Source organism: Canis lupus, chromosome 12 (assembly GCF_003254725.2).
Source record: "Canis lupus dingo isolate Sandy chromosome 12, ASM325472v2, whole genome shotgun sequence".
Lineage (NCBI taxonomy): Eukaryota > Metazoa > Chordata > Mammalia > Carnivora > Canidae > Canis > Canis lupus.
This window is the reverse complement of record NC_064254.1, coordinates 8,083,358-8,108,088: the sequence shown is the minus strand read 5'-3', so window position 1 is coordinate 8,108,088 and position 24,731 is coordinate 8,083,358. Positions and strand designations below refer to the sequence as shown.

At 52.8% G+C, this 24,731-nt stretch overlaps 1 protein-coding gene across 4 annotated transcripts in view; it reads right to left on the bottom strand.

The window, feature by feature from the left end:
* The window catches only part of GLP1R (glucagon like peptide 1 receptor), a 46,505-nt gene extending 29,055 nt beyond the window's left edge, over positions 1–17,450 (bottom strand). For 3 of the 4 annotated variants that reach the window (XR_004804300.2, XM_025418654.3, XM_035698022.2), the window contains exons 1-3: positions 8,934–9,057; positions 1,148–1,244; positions 283–390 (exon numbers count right to left, since the gene is read on the bottom strand). Coding sequence is in view for 2 of the 4 variants with exons in the window: in XM_025418654.3 (XP_025274439.3) it covers positions 283–390; positions 1,148–1,244; positions 8,934–9,014 (286 nt within the window). In the remaining 2 variants the exon portion in view is untranslated. Of the gene's footprint in view, positions 1–282; positions 391–1,147; positions 1,245–8,933; positions 9,058–17,241 lie in introns of those variants that run through there. The other variant, XM_025418652.3, reaches the window with a different exon arrangement.
* Positions 17,451–24,731: the final 7,281 nt, after the last annotated feature.

Genomic DNA, 24,731 nt, shown 5'->3' with positions numbered 1-24,731 from the left:
CTCTCTCTCATGAATAAATAAATAAATAATCTTAAGAAAAAAAAAAAAACCCACACTCCAGCACTCTCCTCGCCTGCCAGCACAGGCCCTAGCCTATGTTATACCTGATACTCTTCACTCCCCCTCCCAGGGAAAGTCAGGCACCCATTAGGAGGCCTAAAGACCTTCTGGGTGGGGGAAGGGGAGGGCTGGGTCTGGGCAGAAAGGCAGCAGAGTGCACCCTGCTCTGACTCCGCCCCCACCCCCAGCCTCTGGACACAGGGGGAAATGGCGAGGACTTACCACTGCTGGCCCAGGGCAGGTACCAGGGGCAGCTGACATTCACAAAGGAGCCCGGCAGCCCGTCCGGCCAGCAGGCATACTCATCGAAGGTCCGATTGCAAAACAGGCCTGGGTGCAGGAGGAAGAGTCTCTGAGTCCCCGCCTGGACTGGTACTGGCATCTCCCCTCCGCTCCCACCACAGAGGCTGGTAGGGGAGACCCCCCATGCCCTGCTAAGCTCTGCTGAGCCCTTACCATCTGCCACGCACTTCCCCCAGCCAGCAGGTACGGGGCAAGGGGACCCAGGCACTTAGCAGCAGTGGAGCTTTGAGCAAGTTATTTAATGTCTATTTTCTCATCCGTAAAATGGGGTCAATCCTGAGCCCACAGGGCCTTTTGGGGACAAACGATGTGTGTTACATGGATACCTGAGCTCAATAAACAATCCCTACAGGCCTATCCTTCAAGGATCCATTGCAGACGAGGGGGAAATGGTAGCTCATGAGAAGATAACCTCCCTGTGGCCACTGTGCTGTGACTGCGGGGTCTGGATTGGAACCTAGGCCTACCTGCCTCCAGTCTCTGCTCTTTACACCAGCCTGTAAACTCCTCTGAAACATTTATTCTATAAATATGCTGCTTGGGCCTCCAGCCCCGGCACAGGCCAGGAAGTGCGAAGGAAGGCAGAGGATGGCAAGGCCAGGTCACTGCTCCTAAGAGGCTCAAGCTGGAAGTGGGAGGGAATAACATGGCACCCCAAGCTAGAGGCATCCTGGAGAGGCAAGGGATGCCCAAGCATGGCTTGGGGTGGGGATGCGGTTGGGGTGGAGGTGGGGCTTCAAAGTCTCCAGGGAATTGGTTGGGTGAGGGCCCCACCTGGACTCACCTGTGGCTGGAGGTGGAGTCTCAGTCAGGAAGCGCTGGCACTGGTGTCGGTATTCTCGCCATTTCTGCACTGTCTCGGAGAGGGACACAGTGGCACCCTGTGGGGGGGATAGGGAGAAATGGAATGCTCCTGGGTCCAGCCAACCTCTCTTTTACCTCCTGCTGCCACAGGCTTGGTTTCTTCATCTCCAGGGGACCTTAGAGCCCCAAACTCCACCAGGCATTGGCTATCTCTGAGAGAGGCGCAGAGCAAGTTATTGCTTCACTTGCTTCAGCAAGTTATTGTGTCGCTACCACACAGGGGCTCCAGGGGGATGTTTTGACATCTTTATGCCTCCCGTAGACAGGTGCGTAGCTTGATGCGTAATCAGTGGCCAACAAATGTCTACTGAAATGATGCGTTTTGGGCAGTGAGTGGGTGAAAGGGGAAGGGTGTGTGTCTCATTCATGGTCTCCTCTGGCCTCACCTAGGAGGCAGAGTTCCTGTGGGCTCAAGGCTTCACTATTGCCACAGATTCCTTTCCCGGGGTCCAGTCAGCCTGCCTGCAAGGTTCCTGCACTTTCGACCATTCTCTAAGCGGACATGTAGGCCCAGGGTGGGAGAGAGACTCAGCCGACGTCACGCAGTGTCCCAAGGAGCAGAGAGGGCTAAGGCTAGGACTCTGAGTCGCCCGGAGCAATGACGGTGATGAAGTACGCGAGGCATGTGGTGTGGTGGGGTTCAATGCCGCGGAGCCTGGTAACGCTACATCATTAGCATCTCTCCTGGAACATGCAGTCGTTTTCTGGGAGGCCAAAAGGATCCCCCACTGTCCCGTTCTAAGAGAACAGTAGAGATCAAATATTCGGTCCAGCTTCTGTCAACTGAAGAATTCCTGAGGACATGGGGTCAGAAAAGTTCCAGAATAGGGAGATCAGCTTGCAATGGGGTGGCTCCCATTATCTGTGAGTAAGGGGATATGAACCTCCACTTTTAGATAAGGTAAACACAACAGGCTTTTTAGCATAGAGACCTAAACAGACCCACCCGCGTGAGAAACGTCCCTTCTGAACATTTTTGTTCACTTTCAATTCTGTCTTGGGACGTGTTTCTTTTTTCTTTGCATTTTTTTCCTAAACAGGCATAAGATTATAAATATTCCTCATTTGGAGACTGTAGATGCTACAATGACCAGGGAGCCCCTTGTACAAAATTTAGGGCCTATACATAATTTAAAACAGAATTTCAAGTTTTGAAATCACAAAAATCTACATGTGTGCTGAAATTAAAATAGCTTATTTTTAGAAGCTTGCACCCTTGACTTGGTGCCATGAGCACATGCTGGATCTGGTTTGGGGTCATCCTGCCCTGGTTTCAGCTGAGTCATGGTTTGTAAGACACCTCCCATAAAGACACAGGTTGTCATGTGCTCATCTCTGCCCACATAGGAAGCCTCTGGAAGGGAACAAACTTGATTGAGCCCCAGCCATGCTCCGCTCTCACTCTGCTCTCTGAGCTAGTGTGCTAAGGCCCAGGTGGTGCCACCTGAAGGAGCTCTTCTGGGGGCAAAGTTCAAGTGATTTGTTTAAAAACCAAACAAATATAAGAACAAGGAATAAAATACAACAGTAGTGAAGGCAGTGTCTTGATTTTAGCTACAAGTGAAGGGTCAACAGAATTTTTCACTGGAGCCAGTCCTGGTGGATCAACCCCACTCCTCACCGCAGCCCTCTTCCTTCTATACCCGCCCTCAACACCCCAACACCCCTCCCCCCCATGCAGCAGCTGCGGGTAAAAGGACAGAAAGCAGAAAGGCAAGGGAGAAATCTTCATCTCTCTTTCTAGAAGGAAAGCAGGAAGGAAGAAGGTCACGGTCACAGCTGGGAACTAGGGCAGAAGGTGTATCTGTGGCAGGGAGTGGGGGAAAGGAAGCCTGTGGAAACCAGAAGTCTCGGGGCGTGCATAGGTGTGAGGTTAAAGGCTAAGGACAGCACTGTGATGGCCAACCTGGCCACAAACACGCCAGGGAGGTTCAAGGCAGAGGCAGTCCTGTCACCTGCTCTGAACAGAGCTGCTGAAAGAAAACTATCTTCAGGGCGCCTGGGTGGCACAAGGGAGTCTCTGCCTTCTGCTCAGGTCATGATTCTGGGGTCCTGGAATCGAGCCCCTTGTCAGGCTCCCTGCTCAGCAGGGAGGGCGCTGCTTCTCCCTCTCCTTCTGCCCACCCCCGCTCTCTTTCTCCCTCAAATAAATAAATAAAATCTTTAAAAAAAAAAAAAAACTATCTTCAGACTAGAACTCCCTGGGGGCAGGACTGTGTCTCCCCTCAGACTGGGGCTCCCTGAGGGCAAGGAATATTTCTCCCCTGAGACAGAGAGCTTCCGGACAATAGGGGTCCTTTGTCTTCTTCCAGCACCAGCTCAAGGTCTCCACAAACTTCTCACTGCACCATCCCCACCCCTCAACTCACACACACAAGTAGCACGAACTACCGGGACCCCTTGCTTCTCCCTCACCTGGTGTTTATGGGAGCCACAGTGTGCGCCAGGCTCTGGGAAGTAGTGAGGATGAGGGAGGTGGGGAACAGAGAGCAGAAAGACAGAGGCGTGGCCTGAGAAAGTCCCCAGGCTGCTTGGGGGTCGGTGGGGTCAAGGGGTTGGCAGGACAAAACAGAGAAAGCAGAGGTGAAAGTGCTCAGGGGGTGGTTGGGGCCAGGCTCAGTGTAAACTCGGCCCTGGGGGACTCTGGGGGCTGTGAGTTGGGGATGAAACTGGGCTAGCAAGAGTGGAGGGTTGGAGTTGCGGCAAGACAGCCCAGCAGGGACAAGGATGCGGAAGTGGGGATGGTGACACTCCTGCCTGCAGAGAAAAGCCACATACTGGTGTTCTGGTTGAATTTCTGGACCAAGGAGAGAGCAGTGGCCAGGACTGGGATAGACACGAGGCTCTGGTCTGGGACAAGGCTGGTGACCACCAGTAAGCAGGACCCAATTTCTCAGGTGAACAGACTAACACAGTGGAGGGTGAACAGCCCTGGCTTTGGGCTCAGATCCAGGCCTGACCCTGGCTCCCCCATAAATTAACTTCGTTACCTTGTGCAAGAGTTTTAACTTCTCGCCTCAGTTCACGCATGTGCAAAGTGGGAATCAGAATAGTCTCTACCTCTCCCCTACCTCGGGATTGCTGTGAGAATTAAGTGAGTTAGTGCTTAGAAGGGCCCCCTGGCACATGGAAAATGTGCAGTCAATGCAGCCCTTCTCAGGACTTCTGCGCTTATAGAAGGGAGAGGACCAGGTGCACAGGGCAGCCTGGCTTCCTGAGGAGACTAGGTGCTGCTCTTCCTTCACTTCCAGGATCAACAAACCCCCAGGAAGAAACGAACATATTTTTATTTAGGCCAAGGGCCAATCATTCTGCTTCGAGTGTGGCAGTGGCCAGCAGCAAGCCCACGTGGGGATAGTCAGGATTCCCTGTCTGTGGGCAGAGAACTGTGAGGAGGGGCCTGTCCCCCAGCCCCCAGCCCCATTTCATCCTCCTATGGCTTGAGTCCCTGCTTCAAGACTGATGGGGTGGAGTTGCGGGTGCTGGTGACGGGAAGGACGCAGCGGTGGATGCTCCTGCCCCTCACAGGGCAGCAGAGTTGGCCCAGAGAAGAGGTTAGCGGTGGGGGCTAAGGGTCAGGGCAAGGGCAGGTTGGAAGTTTCGAGAATCGGGCCTTGCCAGGCTTTGTGAGACCTCTCTGAAGGGGCTGTGGGGGTAAAATGGAGACAATGCCCAGGTGGAGGTTATCCTAAGGAGGGGCATCTCTCAGATTCAGGAGTTGCAGGAGGAAGCAGGAGGTGAGAAAGAGCATGTCAGGAGGGAGTGGTGTGCTGGAGAGAGCACTGGACAGGGACCCACAAGTCCTGGGTTTTTAAATCCCAGTTCTGGCTACTAATGTGGGATTGGTTGGATGCCCTTTAATCCTTTGGGGCCTCAGTTTCCTCATCTGTAAAATGGGCACACTACTGGTCTCAAAGAGTTGCCATACAGACCCAGCAACCTAAAGTGGGTGAACATCTTTATGAATTATCAAGCCCCGTACAAGTGGGCAGCAACGGAAGGAAGAGCAGACAGGGAAGGATGGAGATGGAGCGGCTGCTGGGGGGGGGGGGGGGGCGGTGACGGGTTTTTCTTTTTTTTTTTTTATTATTGAAGTTTGATTTGCCAACATATAGTGTAACACCCAGTGCTCATCCCGCCAAGTGGGTGACGGGCTTTCCAGCCCTGGGAAGGCACTCCGTCTCCAAAGACTGGCTGCTCACCTGAAAAATTTCTCCTACAGTTGTATTTCTCAGGGTGAACAAGTTTTATCCCTTTTCTGGGAACCTTTTTTTGATTGAGGGAAAGAGGAATGAGACCCTGGCCTCTCTGGGCCACCGAGACAGGAAAACTGGGAGAGGACTCCACAGGAGAAAGATCGCAACGAGGACGGCTCTGGGACCTCCCAACTGACGTGGCCCCCATCTCTCCCCAGGCCCCCACCTCCTTCCTCCTCGCCTGCCTCCAGTGCCCAAACCATCACCCTGGCCCCTGCGCCCAGGAAGGGTGGGGCTGCCAAGCTCCTGGCCTTTGACCTCATTATTTTGTCCTTACGGGCTCCAGATATGTGAGCAGAGGGCAGGCAAAACTGACACCCGGTGTCCTATGCACAGGAACCCTCACAGATGCTGTCACACACATTACCACACACACACCACTGAGCACCTACCTGCTTATATACTGAGACGCGAGAGTCTCTACCCCCTCCCCATGGACACAGGCTGTCTGGGGCTCACTCACATGCTGAGACACTGCCCCCAACACACACACATGCACACACACACACACACAGACTCCTTGACTGGCATATCCTCAACTCACACTGTCACACACATGCACACAGAAGAACAGTCACACACTGTCATAAGCACGCTGTCCCTTGCCCACATACGGGCAGACACCCATTTACACAACAATCTCTCTCTCTCTCTCTCTCTCTCACACACACACACACACACACACAGAGACCTTCTCATCGACACAGTATCACACATGGGGTTGCAAACACATGCACACTGTCAGACACACAATTCCATGCTGAGATGTTTCGCACACAGTGACTCGGACGGCAGGAGACTGCCACACACAGGATCACATACAAATAGGCAGAGAGGGGCTCATGAAACCCACAGCCTCCTCCCCTTGCTCTCTCTCTTTCCGTGTTTCTGTTTCTGTGCTCTATCTCTGTGTCTATCTCACACACACACTCAAACACACACACACACACACACACACACACACACACTCAGAGGAATCTGCCTAGGGCCAGGCTGCAGCTAAGGAAGGGCCTGTGTTTCCTCAGAGCAAAGAATCGGAGGGCAGGATGTGGTTTCTTGGTGGCTCCTGGCCCGGCCCCTACCTGGGATCCGTGTCCGGGAGGGAGCCCAGCTCAGAACAAAGTCCATGATGACCGCCGTGCACCCCGGACTCCCTCCACCCTCCACTAGAGTGCAGAGGATCAGGCTTCCAACAGCCCCTCTCCACACCTTACTCTGCCCTGAAGAAAGTTTCCAGATTACGGAGGACAAACGAGTCAGTTCCCCCACGTGCCATTTCAGGAGTCCGGTGTCTCAATCTTTTTCATAACTTTCTGGGTCAGAGCTTGTGATTCCTGCTTACAGACGAGGATACCAAGGTTCGGGATGGTTGTTGTCCTACCCAAGATCACCAGCTAATAGCAGGCCGGAGATCTGAACCCAGGTTTGGCTGGTTCTAATTTGGGGTATCAAAGGTTTGCCTGTCTCCTCCTAGACCAGTTCCCTCACAGGGGTCCCGAGGAGGTAAGGAGTGGGGGCAGGGGGTGGTCCTTTCAGCAACAGTGAAGGAGTGTCCTAGGCCCCCTTCTTTAGAGGTCAATTTGGCCATCCCCCTGCCTGTGAGGAAGCGGCTGCCAGCCCAGCCAGACCTGACAGTGGGCAGCTCACTCTGGGTCCTTCCCACCTGGAAGCAGGTGTTAGACAGCCACCCAACTTCTCACCCCGTTCTCTGTTCCTGAATGACAGGGTCATCCTGTCCAGGAACTCTCCTTTTCTGAGCTTTTGTCCCCTGTCGGTGACATGGAGGGAGTAACTCTAGTCTTGCTGATCTCATGAACAGGAACCCATTTTTAAAGTCTTCTATGTGGGCACAGGGTTGTGTCACAAGGACTGCAGTGTCACCTCAGCCCCTTTGCTCAGATCTCTGTGGTGGCCTGGGATGCTCAATTCCCCCAAGGAGAGCATCCCCTGAAAGCTCCACCCTCTCACCTGGCTCATCTGCCCTTCTCTGCCCTCCCAGGCCTGCTAGGGCACCAGGATCGTCAGCTTTTGCACTGGCCCAGGGCTGAGGGGTGAAGGGATCAGAAGTAAGGGCAGGTTCAAGGAGCCAGATTCCTCCGGGAAAAGGGACTTTGGGGGACAAGACAAGCAGCCTCCAGAACCTCTCCTCTTCCCTTAATCCATACCAGGTCTGCAAACGGGGCCTGGAGCAGCATGGGAGCCAGCAGCAGGGCCTTCCTCCCCGGTCCTGGCCCGGAGGCAGTAAAGGTGAGCCCGAGAGGTGGTCATGCTAACGCCCTGCAGTCCTGGCTCCTGAAAGATGCCAAGTACACCAGGGAAGTCAAGACCTGGCTGAGGGACTGGGGAAGGTGCCGGGGAAGTGGGAGTGTCTCCTGTGGCTAGGGTCGGTATCTTAGCTGGGGGACAGAAACAGGGAGGGAAGGAGTCCGGAAAAGAATATGGGGAAGGGGGGGCACCCCCGCTGAAAAATGGGCCGGCACATCTGTCCATATCTGGATTCTCAATCAGGCTGGTGTCAGCCTTCGGCTAGGCAATGGCCCCTCATCCAGCCCCCTCATCTGTGCTGGGACACATTCTAAGGCCTGTCCGGGTCCGCTCCCCAAGCTCGCAGTTCTTTAGGTCTGGGGTAGGGACGGGAGGAAGAGATGGTTTCCTTGACACCGGCCAGGCCACCCAAGCCTCCTCTCCTGCTCTAGCATCTCACCACGTCCTCGGACAACTCCCCGGGCAGCGGCAGGCGGGCTACAGCCCCGGGCCAGGGTGGCGGCGCCGGGCAGGGCTGCGCGGAGGGGCTGCGGGGGTCCTGCCGTGGTCCGCGGCCACAGGCATCCAGGGCGCACCGGGCGTCTCGGAGCGTCCCAGTGAGCCTTGTGCTCTACGTGGTCCACCAGGTGAGGCAGAAGGGGGGTCGGACCGGTGTGTGGAGGGGGCCTGGCTGCTTCCCGGGGATCGGGGGCCTCGATCGGGTTTGCCGCAGGGGCCGGGGGGAGGGGGCACGCGAGTCCCGTCTGGGAGGTCAGGAAGGAGGACAACAAGCTGCCACCGCAGGGTCCCCGGGCTATGAGGCAAAGGCTGTGCTGGGGGCGGGGGGTGCAGGGGGTGCCCGCACCCGGCCCTCTCCGTCCTCCGGGGCCTCCTCGGGGTCTCGGGCGGGCGGGCAGGGCGCGGGGGCGCCGTGGGGGGGGCGAGCCGGGCGCCCCGGGCCGCGGGCACGAGGCGGCGGGGAGCGGGAGTTGGGAAAGTGGCCCGGGGCGGCGGCGGGGGGCGGGCGGGGGCGGGGGGCGCCTGCGGGGCCGGGACCTTGCGCCGCCGCCCCAGCCCCCGCTCCGGGCGCCCCACTCCCGCCCGCCCCGCCCCGCCCCGCCCGGGCCGCGGAGTTTCGCCCAAGTCCCGGCCCCCGCCCCCCGCCCCCCGCCTCCCGCCTCCCCGGGGCGGCGGGTCGGGTCTCACCTGGGGCCGGGGGCCGGCCGTGCGCAGCGCCCCGAGCAGCAGCAGCAGCGCCAGGCACAGCGGGCTGGGGGCGCGGGCCATGGCGGGCGCTCAGGGCCGGGCCATCGCCGCCACCTGCGGAACCGCGCGCCGCGACTGATCCCGGGCGGCGGGCGGCGGGCGGCGGGCGGCGGGGGAGGAGCCGGCGCGGGGCCGCCCCGCCCGCGGGAGGGGCCGGCGGGGTCCCGCGAAGTGGGGTCGCCCCGCTCCAAGTCCTCGGCTCCTCCCGGGCTCGCCGCCGAAGGCCGTGGCGGGGGAGCTGGCGGGGCCGGGGGGCGGGGCCCTGGGGCCCGAGGATCGGCGGAGCCGGGGGCGTCGAGGGCGGCGCGGCGCGGGGTCCCCGGGCTCCCGGCGGCGGGCGTCTCTGCCTGCGCCTCCCGCATCCCCGTGCCCCGCCGTGCGGGGGCTCCGGACGTTGCCCGCCTCGGTACCCGCCGCCCGCCCCAAACACAGCGCGGGCAGGGCTGGGGGCCGGGGGTGCACAGGCGACCCTCGGTCCCTTCTCAGGGCCAGGCTGCGGCGGACGGCGCCGGAATGCGCGGACTTTCCTTCCCCGGTGCCCTTAAGGAGTAGAGGTGGGAAGAGGGGATTACCCCAGCCTCAGAAGAACTTTGATGTCCCTGTTGGGAAGGGGGCGGCGGCAGCACGCAGTCTGGACCCTCCATCGGGCAGGTCTGGATCCTTCCAAAGGGAAAGAGGGTCTGTGAGATTAACTGCTCTCCCGGAGAGAACAAAACTTCCCAAAGCCCTGAGGGAAGTTGGAAGGACTGGGGGGGGGGGGGGGGGGGGGGAGGTTGTGGGGGAGGGGAGGGAGGTGGGAGGAGCCAGCCAGTGCGAGGAGGCAGGGGCTCCCGTCCAGCATCCAGCAGGAGGGATCCCCCTCTCCAGGAAGCTCTACCTCCACTACCTGGGACTCTGGTGTTCCCTCCCTTGCGCAGAAGGCGGTGTGCAGTTACCTTTCATGTGCCACTTAGGCTTATTAGCTTGTTCAGCTGCCTCTGACAGAAAACCCCACATAACAATGGGGTAACCAAGGGCTCTCCTATAAAACAAGATCAGAGATTCAGCTTCTGGCTGGAGCAGTGACTCCCTGACCATTAGGGTTTCCCTTGTTCTTCTAGCCTCCACCATTCTTACGGCCCAGGCCTTCCACCAAATGATCCAAGGATACGGCCCCAGCCGCCACTGTGATATCCAAATTCCAGCCAGCAGGAAGGAGGAAAGGGAAGGGGAGGAGTGCGCCTCCATGGGTTAAGGACACATCCTCAAAGTGGCAGCGATCCACACCCATTGATCGGAGCTTTGAATGCATGGGCACTCCTCGCTGTAAAGAAGGCTGGGGAAAGTTCCCTTTGTCCCAGTTACTGCCAAGGTTCAATATTGGGGTTTATATTACTCTAGGAGAAGACAAAATCCGGTATAGATATATAGATGGTATGGATAATCGATTCCAATACGGAGAAACAACTTGCAGGCTCTGCTGTACCAGGGGTGGGGGCTGGGGAGGACGCTAGGGAAGGTATTCAGACAGAGCTGGGCGTTTGCCATGAATTAATCAGCCTCCGAATTACAGTTATTTGCTAATTGCCTATTGAATACTTTGCTATGTGCCAGACACTGAACCAGGTCCCAGGGAGAAGGTGGCAATGCTGCCTCTACCCTCAGGAAGATTCTGTCCTGGGCATGAGAAGACATTAAACAAATAATTATTGGAGCCATTTCTATGACAATTACAATCGTGATCAACCCTGCTGTGATAAGCAAATGCTACTGAAGTCCCCTCCTCAGCCCTGAAAAGACCGCTTCCATCCTGCCAGCGGGCTTTCTCTGACCAGGAGATCTTTGTGTCCGGCCAGGGCAGGCTAGGCACCCGTAGGAGCAGCTCTCAAGCATGGCTGGACAGACGTGGATGGACAACTCCCCCAGCTCCTGCCCCTGGGATGGGACACCTCAGAGGTGTGTGCAAGGCTCTCAGAGTTCCCAGCATGAAGGAGCCCCAGCCTCCTGCAGCTTCCTTCCTTGGCCTGTCCTGCCTTCCAGCAGCAGGGGACTAGTGCTGCCTGCAGGCACCTCCCAATACCTGGCCTGAAATCTTCACCCGAGTCTGGGTTGGGCATAGGAGAGTATCCAGGGACAGAGGTGACCTTCTGGGCCCAGAGGCATTTGGGTGGCAGGTTACTGAACCTCTCCCGGGGGCCCAAAGCCTCTGATTTTTTCCTGATGGTACCTCTCATCTCAGGACGCCGTACCCTGGGTTATAATTGCCTCCTTCTCACCTGACTGGAGATCCGAGAGCCAGCAGAGTGAATGCTCAGTGTTCACAAACCCTTCCTGGTTCTGTCTCTGGGGGTGATGAATGATACTGGGCGCCATGCCCTGGTTCTTCTGTGGAAGCGGCCTGCAGCTGCTGGGAGCTTGTATGTTGGACATTGGGAAGATCTGTCTACTCATCTTGTAAGTAAGTGTCTGGGTGGATCCAAGGTCTGATTCCTTTCATTCATTCACTTATTCTTTTTTTTTTTTTTTTTTTAACAATTTAACATCTTTCCCTCCCTCCTTATCCCATCTCCAGAGGATTAGCTTTCTCAGACCCTTATATGACCTCATCCCTGAGCCCATGCATTAGTCCCTGATCACCTAGGACCAGGTCCTCAAAACTCTAAGCATCTAAGAAGCCTCCTTGGGACTGCCTCCGGCTTACTTCCCAACTGGACCTCTTGCAAGTGCCTCTCTGCCTTTCACACTAGGTCCCCTCTATCTAGGCCCCCTCACTTACCTCGCCTGGCTGGGCTCCTACTCATGCTTCAGGGCCTAGCTCAGATAGCCTCATCTCTAAGAAACATCTCTTCAGCCCTGCCGGTCACTGCCCCTTCAAGACCGCATGGGTCTCTAGGCAGCAGCAAGGGCTCTGGAAGGCTCCCCTAAACTTAGTTCTCCTCCAGGATTTCCCAACTTCTGCCCACCCTCAGAGCCTCAGTGAAGGGGTCACCCCCACCTGGAAGCTTTCCATAATTCCCCACACCCAATTCCTCAGGGCCCCCTTCCCTCGTGCTTATGGCCATCTGGGTACTTTGGAACCCTCTTGAATGTTTGCTGGTTAATATCTCAATTTTCTCATGGACTCTGAGTGCCTTGAGGGCAGGGGCCTTGTTTTACTCCTCTTTATAGCCCACAGCACCCAGCACAGTGTTTGGCACCTACTAGATACTCGGTGACTCTTCTTTAAAATAAGAAATGGAATGAATGGAAGCACTTACTGTGTTCTATCACTGTCCTTATTACTTTCCCTCGTTGGACTGTGGGTTCCTTAAGGGAAGGGATCTCTCCTCGTTCATCTCTGGATATCCAGCATTAGCACAAGTCCTGGCACATAGTAGGTGCCCAGTAATGTTTGATGCAATAGAAATGTGTCAGTCTAAGTGTCCAGTGAAGTGACTGGCACATGGTAGGTGCTCAAAAAGTTATCAGAAGAGAGATGGGCTGGCAGAGAAGAGAGATTATGTCCTGGGGGAGTACAGTACCCCCTCTCCCCACAATGTTATCAGGGCCATTTGCTCAGGCCCTGCTATGGTCTGAACGTTTGTGTCCTCCCCACAAATTCATAGGTTGAAATCCTAACCCCCAAGGGGGTGATTGTGGAGGTGGGGCCTTTGGGAGGTGATTACGTCATGATAGCAGAGCCCTCTCTCATGGTGACATCGATACCCTTATTAAAGAGACCTCAGAGAAGTCTCTCCCCCTGGCTACCCTTCGAGGACACAGAAAGAAAGTGGCCATCAATGAACCAGGAAGCAGGCTCTCGCTGCACACCAAATCTCCAGTGCCATGATCTTGGACTTCCCAGCATTCAGAACTGCGATAAGTAAAGGCTTGTTGTTTATAAGCACCAAGTCTATGATATTTTGTTATAGCAGCCCCAATAGACTAAGGCTCCCTAGAACAGAGGGCAGGATGAGCTACCTAAGAACAGAGATTCGAACAAGTAGACTAGTTGGCCAAACTAACAATACCCATGAACAAAAACAACAGCCACGTCCTGCTGGATGCTTAGTGCCCTGATTTCCTCAAGTATTATGAGCAAGTATTGTTACACCCATTTTATGGACAAGGAGACTGAGGCCCAGGGATGAAAAATAAGTTGCTCATAGAGTAGTGCTGGCATTCATCCCCAGGGCCAGCTGTCCCCCAGGTGGGGCAGCAGTTCCCGACAAGCAGCTAGAGCAACAGAGAGGGTGCAAGCTCTGGCTCCGCCAGCCTGGCCTGCTTGGGAGCACCCCTGTGGCTCCTGCCTCTGTGACCCCAAGCTCTGGGTCCTGCTCCTTCCTCCCATGCCCAAAGCTTCTCCTGTGGCCCTAAAGGAAGGGGCCCCCTCAGCTTTTACTAACAACTTGGTTTTCAGATTCCCTTTTGGAATGGGAATGGGAGCAACTGATGTGTGCCCCTGAGGAAAAGATGCTGCAAGGCTCTTCTCTATGGGAACAGACCTGAGAGCAGGGCACCCTGTCCTTGGCTGAAGAAAAGCCTCCTTTTAGGAGGAAGACCTGCCAGTGGGGGAGGGTGGAGAGGAAGGGAGCAGGCTAGAGAACAACTGCTAAAAGATAGGTGTCTCTTGCCCATATAGATTAGTTCCTTTCTGGGATCCCTGGGTGGCGCAGCGGTTTGGTGCCTGCCTTTGGCCCAGGGCGCGATCCTGGAGACCCGGGATCGAATCCCATGTCTGGCTCCCGGTGCATGGGGCCTGCTTCTCCCTCTGCCTGTGTCTCTGGCTCTGTCTCTCCTTCTCTCTCTCAAGAATAAATAAATAAAATCTTTAAAAAAAAAAAAAAAAAAAAAAGATTAGTTCCTTTCTGAGCACCAAGTTCCTAAGAAATGTGCTTATTTTCCAAAGTTCAAGACTGCCCCTCTTCTGGGGGTCCAGATGAGGAAAGAGCCAATGTCTTATTTTTTTCCAAGATTTTTAATTTATTTATTCATGAGAGACAGAGAGAGAGGCAGAGACATAGGTAGAGGGAGAAGCAGGCTCCCGCAGGGAGCCCAACGTGGGACTCGATCCCAGGAACCCGAGATCACAACCTGAGCCAAAGGCAGATGCTCAACCACTGACCCACCCGGGCATCCCAGGGCCAGTGTCTTTTAGCCTAATATAAACACACACCTCCACACCGACCTTACAGCCTGTCAGTCTTGGGTTCAAATCTAGTTCAGTCACTCACTGAACACATCCCTGAGCCTTGGTCTCACAATCTGTAAAAGGAGGATAATAATAAAGACCATTTCCTGAGCCCTTGAGCCGGGCACTGACTGCTCACTACTGCCCTCAGCGTTGCCAGTGGAGTCTGAAGATCCGCTGGCCGCAGGGAGAAAGCAGAGACCTTAGGAGTGGGCCCAGGAATCCTCCTTCTGCAGGACCCAGGAGACTCCGGCTGTGCGCCGCAACAGAGGCAAGAGGGGTGAAGGAGTGTGCCACAGAGGGTGCCCCTGCCAGCAAGGGCTCCATGCCTCCGCCTCCTGCTCTTCTGCCCCTGTTCCAGTGCAGGGAGCACCCTGGGTTGTGAAGTGGGATCATCTTTATCCCCATTTTGCCCATACAGACCCTGAAGCACAAAGCAGAGGGGTAACTGGCCCGAGATGGCTCAAGATAGCCTGGATGTGACCCACCCAGACCTCAAGGCCTGACTGCCCAACCCACACTCACCATTCTGCAGAATTGTTGGACGATCAGAAACAGCACTGACCCAGAGCCTGGCATAAACAAGTGCTCCGTAAATGGCAGCATTAACACCACTCTTATTCCCCATGGCCCTCTATCTCCCCGGCTGTCGCACCAGCCTTGCCAGGTCTCAACAAGGCAGTAGGTACAGCTGCTAATGTCCAGTGTCTCCAGCTGAGGACATCCCTTCCTGGTCCAAACGGCTCCAGCCCTAATCCCCCAGGCCTGGGGAAGAGAGGAGCCTGGCTGAAACAAAGGGGCCCTTCCCTCCATACCCTTCCACTCTTGCTAACCGCCAACCCTCCACACTCACCCATCCAGCCGAGTTTCCCAGCTGCTGGCTCTGTCCAGCTCTGGGGAGTCAGCTGGGGAGGATTTACAGCCTCTTGAGCTGCAGCGATTAGTGCTCTCTTGGGTGGATGCAGCTTACTCTTTCCAAGGGGGCAGAGCATTGTTTTCTTAACTGACTCCTCTGTCAAGAGAGAAGTCAGCGAGATCACTCCCTCTTTACAGAGAGGGAAACAGTCCCACAAGAGTCACGGGGTTTGCTTGAGGTCATTTAGACAGGTGCTGGCAGGGTTTGTGCACCTCTGGACCAAGGAATAGAACAAAGTGAGGGCGGACAGCAAAGTTGCTCTTTCTTCTCCAATTGGGAATTCTGGCTAGAGATGACAGGGGCTCCCTCCATCTCCTCTGGGAGGCATTCATGTTGGCGGGGAGAGGTGAGAGAAAACCCAAGGGAGGGAGAAAGTCTTGGAGAGGGGGGCTTAGGAAGAGTGGTAGAACCGGTGAGGGTGGCAGGTGTTGCCCAAAGAGCCTTCTGTTCTCTTCCTTTTGACAACAAGATTACATACCCGAGCTGATTGAATGCTCCCCAGACCTGGGCACACAGTATGTGTTCATTTCCTGGGGCTGCTGTATCATAACTGGGCTCACAAACTAGGGGGCCTACTCAATAGAAATGTATTGCAGATCTCAGGGAGGGGTGCTTGAAAAATCCAAAATCAGGGTGTTGGCCAAGGGCCGAGAGGGAGAATCTGTTCCAGGCCTCTCTCCTACCTTCTCTGGTAGTCCTTGGCTTAGAGAAGACATTCTCCCTTTGTTTTCACATTGTCTTCCAACTCTGTCCATGTCTGTCCCCAAATTTCCCTTTCGTGTACAACACCAGTCCACCCCAATGACCTCACTTGAACTTGATTACCTCTGTAATGACCTTCTTTCCAAACATGGTCGCATTCTAAGGTCCTGAGAGTCAAGACTGCAAGATTGCTTGCTTTGGGGGAGGGAGGTGTGATTCAACCCATAACACACCAAGACCACACCCCAGTGTCCCTCGATTAGCTTCTGTTAGTACGGCCAGTGGACTGTGGAGGAAGGTGGTATAGACCACCTCCAGGACTGGTCCATACAACTTCCTGCACGATCCTTCACACCCTTTCCTCCTCTACCTTTCAGCTAGTACACATGATCCAGTGGAGAATTCTAAGGCTCCAGGGGATGGTAGAGCCAGAAGACAGGAGGTTGGGGCCCTACATGACTGTCCGGAGCAATCTCCTGCTGACCTGCATTGTATTGTATTGTGTTAAGCCACTGAGATTAGGGAGTTGTTTGTCTCTGCAGTTAGCTCACCCCGACAACACATGGGTAGCATGTGCCTGAGTCTGGGGCAGGGCTAGTTAGTCCAAGCAGAGGGCTTGTGAAGGCCCCCTCCACGGCTGCAGTTCAGGACTCCTGGCTCTAGGCACATCTCCTGCTGCTGTTCCCCTCACCATTATCAGTGGGTGGCAGCACTAGGAAGGGGATTCTGGGTCCCTATGGCTGTGGCTCCTGGGGTTAAGAACAGGCCCATTTGTTCTAATCCACCTGTCTCCTCTCTACCCCTCCTCCCTGCCGTTCCCACCTGTCTCTGCCTTTTTCTCTGGAAAGAAGGTGGGAAGCTGGGGAGGGGGTAGTTAGGATAGAGCCCACACTGTCCATTCATAGAATTAAAGCTCTACAGGAAAAGAGGAAACATCAAATTTCACACATTTGGAAATCAAAAAAGAAGTGTCATGCAGGCCTTCTTTACTGTAGCCTTTCAGTGCCTCTGTCACGGTCAAGAAACCCACTGTGACCAACATGAGAAATGAAACCAACATCAGCCTGAGTCTAAAATAAGAGGTGTCCTCAGACTAACGGCCCACCAGCAAACAGCCTCCTTCTTTGAAATTCTCACCAGCTATTCCCTTTGTGGCATCCTTCAGACCAGCCCATCACAGGCTTAAGGAGGAAATGCTCTGCATGGGGACTTGGAGTTGGGGTCAGGAAGCTGTTCCTGTTCATCAGGAGCCAGGATCCCCTCCAGTGCTGAGTCAAGGTCACTGTAAAGCCTCATTGTGGAAATACAAGTACACAGGGCAAGTGGGACCCCTGGTAGCAACCCGACTCGTCCTGAAGCCTTCTGGATCTCACTCTCACTGACACACTCAGGCTTGACAAAACCATCTCCCTTGGTTCTGCATAAAAGGAATGTGATAATCCATTTATTCCTTTCTCCTAAACAAAAGAAAACAAACACACACAAAAATCCGACTCCTCCTAGCCACCTGCACCTCCGTGCCTTGACTCTCTGAATGTAGACTCAGTGGTCATTGCCAGCCGCCTTTGACCTCACAGGTCACACCCGAGATTCAGTTTGAGGCATCAGCAGCCATCTGGGACTGATCCTGCTGCAGATGTCTCCTAGACCTCCACAGTCTAGAAGTCGCTGCTCCCATCTCTGGTCAAGTCCTGGCTAACTTGTGACATGATAATGCTTCAGAATTCCAGAGTGGTGGATGGTTACGGAAGTTCAGAGTCTCCCCCTGTTATCATGGTCTGACCCCTAGACCTGGCCTCTAATGGACCTGCGGCTTTTCACGGCAATTGACATTTTCCAAGGACCCAATCCTTACCCTCTCAAGGCCAACTCAAGAGTCATTTCCTTCTCTGTTCTGAAAGTCCTCATCCCCAACGCACTCAATGATGCTCTGGTTTCTGGCTTATTTGTCAAACGGGATGGCAAACAAAGCTGATGGGTCTACCCAGCACCTAATGACTCAGATGTCTGATCCTCCCTCATCCAGGTGCTCTCTGGGGCAGCTCCTTGGGGAGAGGGCTCCCAGAATTAACTGCAAGCATGGCAGTTTGGCCAGATGAAAGCACACAAACACTCCTCTGAGACAAAAGCTGATGATACCAGCACTGTGGTTGGGGGTATGTGGTGGGGGTTGGGAGGAAGTGCCCTGAAACCCTGAAATGGGAAACCATGGAGGCCTTGGCAGCGGTGAGTATGGCTGGAGTCTCAGCTGGGCTGAGACTCTGGAACTTATGGAGGCAAATGGAGGACAAGAAGTGGGTCCCCAATATTAAGCCAGGTCCAAGACATGAAAATCAAGTCCCTAGAGGTCTAAGTCTTCTCTGCCCATCAAAGAGGTTGAGATCACTGACTTTTTTCTCAGGATACCCTTCAATAAAGATGAAGTAATAAAGATCATGTGCACAGCAAAAGTGGACCTAGGCTGGCCAGCAGACCGGGCCCAAGGTATTAACTGTCATCATTAGGGCTATAGAAGTCATTGTCAGTCTGAATGACAAGTGGCCCAGGGAGGTACTTGCTGCCATCCTCAGGGCCTTCTTCCTGGCCACACCCTCCATCATCCTGGTCCAGTGGGACTACGTGGCCAGCAAGCCCCACATGGTGACACAACACTGAAGCTCTACGCTAATGGGCCTCATCCCCGTCCCCCCGGCATTGTCTCAGCCCCCATGCCGGGAAGCTGCTACTGATGGTGGGCCTTTGCCACCTCTGCCAGCTTTGCCAAGGCCACTCCAATGGCACATTCAAGACCCACAGCTCTCACCTCTGGGAAGAGACTGTTTCCCAAGTCTCTCTGTCAGGAATTCACTGAGCCACCCCAGGGTATCTGGCAGCGGTCACCACGTGGTGCTTTTTTACAGGAAAAATCAGCAAACTGAACCTAAAAGCAAACCGACCCACAAAAGTTCCCCAAACGTGGAGAATGGGCAGATTCTAAGGAGTACGTTCTCCCGTAAGCTCCCTACCACAGCCTGGTTTAGGGGAAAGACTCTGGTCAGGGTGTGGGAAGACCTGGGCTCTCACTTTGATTCTTCTGCTGTTTTCCTTTGTTCCCTAAAGCAGATCACCTCCACCTTCCAAGTCTCCTCATCTATGTAACTATCCCTGCCTGCCTGCTTACAGGACTGTGGTGAAAATCCAATGAGATAATGCATTAGAAAGAGCTGCTTATTTTTGTTTGTTTGTTTTTAAATTGCAGAGCACCACCTAGGTATGAGGAACCATGAAGGTCATACCCACAACGTTCTTGACCCTGCATGGTTACATGTCTGCAGATTTTCCTCCCAGCCCCCCACCCCCGATGTGTCCTGTGCTGCAGCCAACACATATTTGTTTTCATGGTTCAAACTCAGCCTGCCTTTACCATATTGGGCCTTTGCTCCTGCGGTGCTTCCTCCTAGGATGCCCCTATCTCCTTTTGCCAAATCCCATCCATCCTCCACAGCTCAGCCTGAAGTTTACTTCCTCCAAGGACCTTGCTTTATCCTCCCGGAGCAAAGTCAAAGGTGTCCACAGCACTGTCATGCCACTTCATGTTTAGTACAACAACCGCTCTCTGACTTACATTGTGGCTGCTCATGTGCAGTCTGCGTTCTCAGCTCTACCTCGTGCTTGATGGCAGGGTCGCTCTTGCACCCAACCTGGGGGTTGGCATGGGGCCTGTGCACAGAAGGTGCTCAGCATCTCACGTTGAGTTGGAATAAATCAGAAAGGACCTCAAGAGGTAATCAATGACTTTGAGGCCTAGAGGCAGATGAGTGGCCAGGCTCCAGGGAGTAGGTCTATAAACATCTTCTGGCAGAAAAGCCCAACTTCAAAGCCTAGCAATTTTAGATTATATTTGCATTGGAGGCTTTTAAAGTAACAAAACTTTAGATTTATGTCTTTGTGAACAGATGTGGAAGGGAAAATCAATTCCTCATAGAATTGGCTTATTTGTTTTTATCGCAGCACTAAATATTATGCATCAAATGACATTTTAATATATAAATTGACCCAGAGACATACACACTCACACACACACACACACACACACACACCCATTGGCGAGGATGGAGTAAGCAGGTACCTGGGCTTCTCATGGCTGGACATGGCAGGTGTTTGCACGTTACGTGTCAGTTAAGTCGAGTTTACCACAAAGATGCTGGATTAGGGACACCTGGGTGGCTCAGTGGTTGAGTGTCTGCCTTCCCTCAGGGCGTGATCCTGGAGACCTGGGATTAAGTCCCGCATCGGGCTCCCTCATGGAGCCTGCTTCTCCCTCTGCCTATGTCTCTGCCTTTCTCTGTGTGTCTCTCATGAATAAATACAATCTTTTTTTTTTTTTTTTTTTTTTTTTACAGATGCTGTATTAGACAACTGTAATTGAGACAACTCTGAAAGAGCCCAGACTTTTCCCCAGAAGAGGGGAAATGTGCACATACTTCACTTGGGAGGGTTGGGGGTGGGGGGAACACATGATATGGAAGGCTGAGGCCATCTTGTCACTGGCTCCGGAGACTTTCCAGGGATGTTAAAGGGGATATCAGGAGAAAAGCTTGGCAGCCCCCTGGCCGCTTCCCCCCTATGCCCTCCTCCAACATGAGAGAAACGCCACAGACCGGCCTTGAGTGTGGTGCCCTCTGGGGCTGCCAGGCTGCCCCGTATGATCACCTGCTCATCCTAGTGTGGCTCCTGGAGTGAAGCATGTGAGCAAATGAAGCCTGAGCATGACCTTCCTCCAGCGGGCATCAGCCTGGAGGGCAGAGTGGGCAGGTAGTTGTAAGAAGGCAAGAGGAGGACCAGACAAAGAAATTCATTTGCTTAGCCTATCCCCTGGGCCAGCTGTCTCAAAGTCCAGGGTTCCCAGGCGCAAGAGTCTGGGATGCACCAGGGAACACCACCACAGCTGGCTGCTGGCAGCCAAGGACTGGCTTGGGCTTCTGGAGAAAGCTGACCAGACAGAAAGATCAAGTATATTCTCAAAAAAAATTTCCATAAACATGGAAAAAAACTAAAAGTAACTGCTTTCCCCAGGAGAGGGGATGACACATAATAGACCAAGCTTCTGACGTGGTCTAGCTAAACACCAAACAGTTGGTTCTTAGCTCTGGAGGGAGGGAGGGAGGGAGAGAGAGAGAGAGATAGAGAGGAAACAGTATTTTCTATTTGTCTGGCAACCTCTCATACAGGTTCTTATCATGATAGAGACTGGAGGTCTTTTGAGAGGACAATAGAAGAGGAACAATAGAAAGGAGAAGGATTTGCATAATCAGGAAGGAATACATGGAATCTGCAAATGACAGATGGGCATCCTTATCCCCTCAAACACAGGTTGAAGTCCCCAATCACATGTTTGAGGAAGCTGGGGCTCCAGTGACAGAAATACCCATGAATGTGTCAGTCAGGTGACTGGAAAAGAGCCCCCACATTCATAAATACCATCTTGAAGCAGCTGTGAAGGTGCCAGGAAATTCAAGGCTCAAGCTTCAAATATCTGCACCAGGTCAAATGAGGATTTGCCTGGAAATTGAGAGGAGGTGCTTTAATTCATCAGCCACAGCTGAGTAAGGATGAGCAGAGAGGCAGCTTCTGGCAGGAAAGGCAGGGAGCTGCCAACGCCACACATGTGTGAAGCGAACAGGAATTTCCCTGCTCCCTGAGGACACCTGTTCAATTAAAACTGTTTGTAAAGAAATAACTGTAACGCTGTCACCCTGCCACCTCCCACGTTCCCAAGGAGGGCGATTTTGCAAGTCCCCCAGGATGGAAGCAACTGGGAGCCCCTCCCTCCCTGGTTCCTTCTGGGGAGATGGAACAGTTAAGGGAACCTACTATAAACCAGCAGCTTCCCAGGAATGGGTATCAATTCAGGGTAGACAAAGAACATTTTCATTTCTTGAGCAGTCCTCCCAAGTATTTATATTCATCTTGGAAGATTGTATGTAAATCTAGGCTGGTTCATTTTTTGAAGAACCAGATGCTGGAAGAGAAAAGCTGTATGCATTGACCACTTTTCTCTCCCACGTGGTCAAGTTACAAAAGTTATTTTTTTCCTAAAGGCAAAGACAGCTCCTCCTTTAAAACTTCTCAGGGAATTTATGGCTCTGAGCAAAAAGAGCAGTTAAGAATCAATGCTTTTGGATTTTGGCTGTCTTTGTGTTTGGGAGTCTTTTAAAAAATCCACCTGGTCACTCCCCTCAATCTGGGGGCTCCCTCAGGCAGGGACCCCCTCTTTCCCAGTGTCTGGGAAGGGATAGGAATCCCATGCCTCCCTCAAGCTCTTTTTCACCACTTCAGCCGGTCTGGAAAGCTCTCTGCATTTCAGGGGTATAGCTTCAGTGTGCAGAGGTCAGAAATACTCTCTGAAGTTGCTGGGGGTCCTCCGAGGAGACCATAAGAAGGAAGCAAGGGAAAACAGGCTCATGATATGTTTGTTTGTTTGTTTGTTTGTTTATTATTTATTTATGATCTTATTTATTTATCCATGAGAGACACACAGAGAGAGAGGCAGAGACACAGGCAGAGGGAGTAGTAGGCTCCGTGCAGGGAGCCCGATACGGGACTTGATCCTGGCACCCCAGGATCACGCCCTGGGCCAAAGGCAGATGCGCTCAACCGCTGAGCCACCCAGGTGTCCCCATGGTATGTTTTCAAATCAAAGGAGGTAGAGAAAGAGAACAAGAGGAGACACGCTGGATGCACTGTCCAGAGGTCTCCCTCAGGTCCCAGGCTCCCCAGCTGCCCAGAGTGTTGCTGCAATTGGCTTACACCTGCCAGGCCTCTTGGCCCCCTCTCCCTGTGGGGGGCCTGCTGCCCTGCTCAGCAGCTCCCAGGGGCTGGGTGACGCCTTTGCTGTGACTCCATCCAAGCCCAGCTTCTCCCTCTGCCCGGTTCTGCCTCCTTCACCCCTGAACAGATGCTATTCTCAGGCATCCTCCAGCTCAGAGTCTGTTTCCAGAAAACCTGACATAAGACAAGGAGACAGGTAAAATTTTTAGTGTTTTTAAAGGTGGATAATTGTTACCAAATATGGAAAAGGCTCACAAGCCAACGTCTATTCAGCTCTGGGTAACATTTGTTGGATTCAGTATTTATTCAGTTTTTTTCTATTTATTCAGCATGTTTCTGGATTTATGCTCTATGTCCTAACTATTCCTGGAGTGTTGTCATGTGACATCTTTTTATATCTAAAGCAGGATCACTTTTTTAAAACTTTAAACCAAAAAAAAAAAAAAAAAAAAAAAAACCACTGGAGATTCTATTAGACACCTAGGACTAAGTCACTGAGTTACTTTAACTGTGAGCAGCTTTTTGGCTTTTTAAATGGAAAGAATCCCCATAGCTCCTTGATTTTTTTTTTTTCATTTAGGATGGTGAATTACTTTTCACACTTTTGCTTGGCTGAATTGTGTTCTTTAGAATATAACATCTTACTCTTTCTTCTTTTGTATGTGGACCAGGAAGCCACCCAGCAGGGGGCCACATCCCAGTCTAGACCTCTTGTCTTCTCATTTGGAGTCCAGAGCAAATTTCTTCAGTTCCTTCCAGTTAATAATACACCTGCTGGTCTAGAATGCTCAAGAATCCAGAAGAACATGCTAAATGAACCTACTAATTCCCTTTGAAATTCTTGAATTTTAAATGTACATTTGTTTGCACACCATATAAACGCTGATATTTGCCTGGTAGCCTCTCCTCTATGCACATTATCCTTTCCATCCAGATAATGAAAGCTGCTCAAATTAACAAGTCACAGAAACACAGATGTACTATTTTTTGTGCACAATTATGAAATTTAGAGGTTTATGCCATTAGTCTCTGGCTTTTAAAAAAAAATCCAATACTGTCTTGCACAGTTCATCAGAGCATGGGCTGGAACCATTAGCCTAGGTTCAAATACCAGCTTTGTCACTTACTAGTTGCGAGAAACAAGGCAGGGTTTTTAGCTCCTCTGTGCCTCAATTTCCTCATCTGTGAAATGGAGCTGATAAGGTCAATACTGACCTCATGGGGTTGGTATGAGGATTACTTATGTGTAAAGTGCATAGACTGGTGCCTGGCACATGGTAACACAATGGTAGGACCTTACCATGAGCAATGGTGAGCACACAGGGCTTGAATCTTTCTTCAGAGAACTTGGCAGTTATTTATAAGCATGTAGCTTAAAAAAAAAACAGCTCTTCAGGCACCTGGGGGCTTATTTGGTAAAACATCTGCTTTCAGCTCAGGTCATGATTTCAGGGTCCTGAGATGGAGTCCTGCATCAGGTTCCCTGCTCAGCCGAGAGTCTGCTTCTCCCTCTCCTCCTTCTCCTCCCCCAACCTCCCCGATCATGCTGTCTGTCTGTCTGTCTCTCTCTTACATAATTAAAACTTTTTTTTAAAAGAAAAAATCCCAGCTCTTTCCCCCAAAATTGCATCAGCAGAAGAACATCCAACTAGACTCTCCAGGCTATAAGCTGCTCTATTAATCCTTCCTGCTTATTACTCATCTCATCAACTTGGGTTTCTGAATCCCCAGATTTTGCTGCCATACCACCTTTCAAAGGACTTGCTTTACTTCCATTTGAATTATTTTCTCTCTACTTCCCTCATTTTATGTTGTTTGGTCTAGAGCAACAGTCTTCTCCCTAACCTTCTCACTTCCATTCCTCCCACAGTCCAGAACCACTAGTGGTCCCATGATCCTGCCGTGGCATTCCCAACATGGTCCTTACCTGACTTTTCCTCCTTCCCCACCATTTACCTACACTTGCCAGTCAAATTGGGTTACTTGCTATCCATTCATTCTTTCATTCAGTCAATACTTAATGGGATACACAATTATGAAATTTAGAGGTTTACTCTGCTTTCCAGAAGCTTGCTATAGTTATTAATTCCTAAGATTAAAATTGCCAAATTCAGCTGCAATCAAGATGCTGCAAAAGGAGCAACAAACACCACCTGATGGA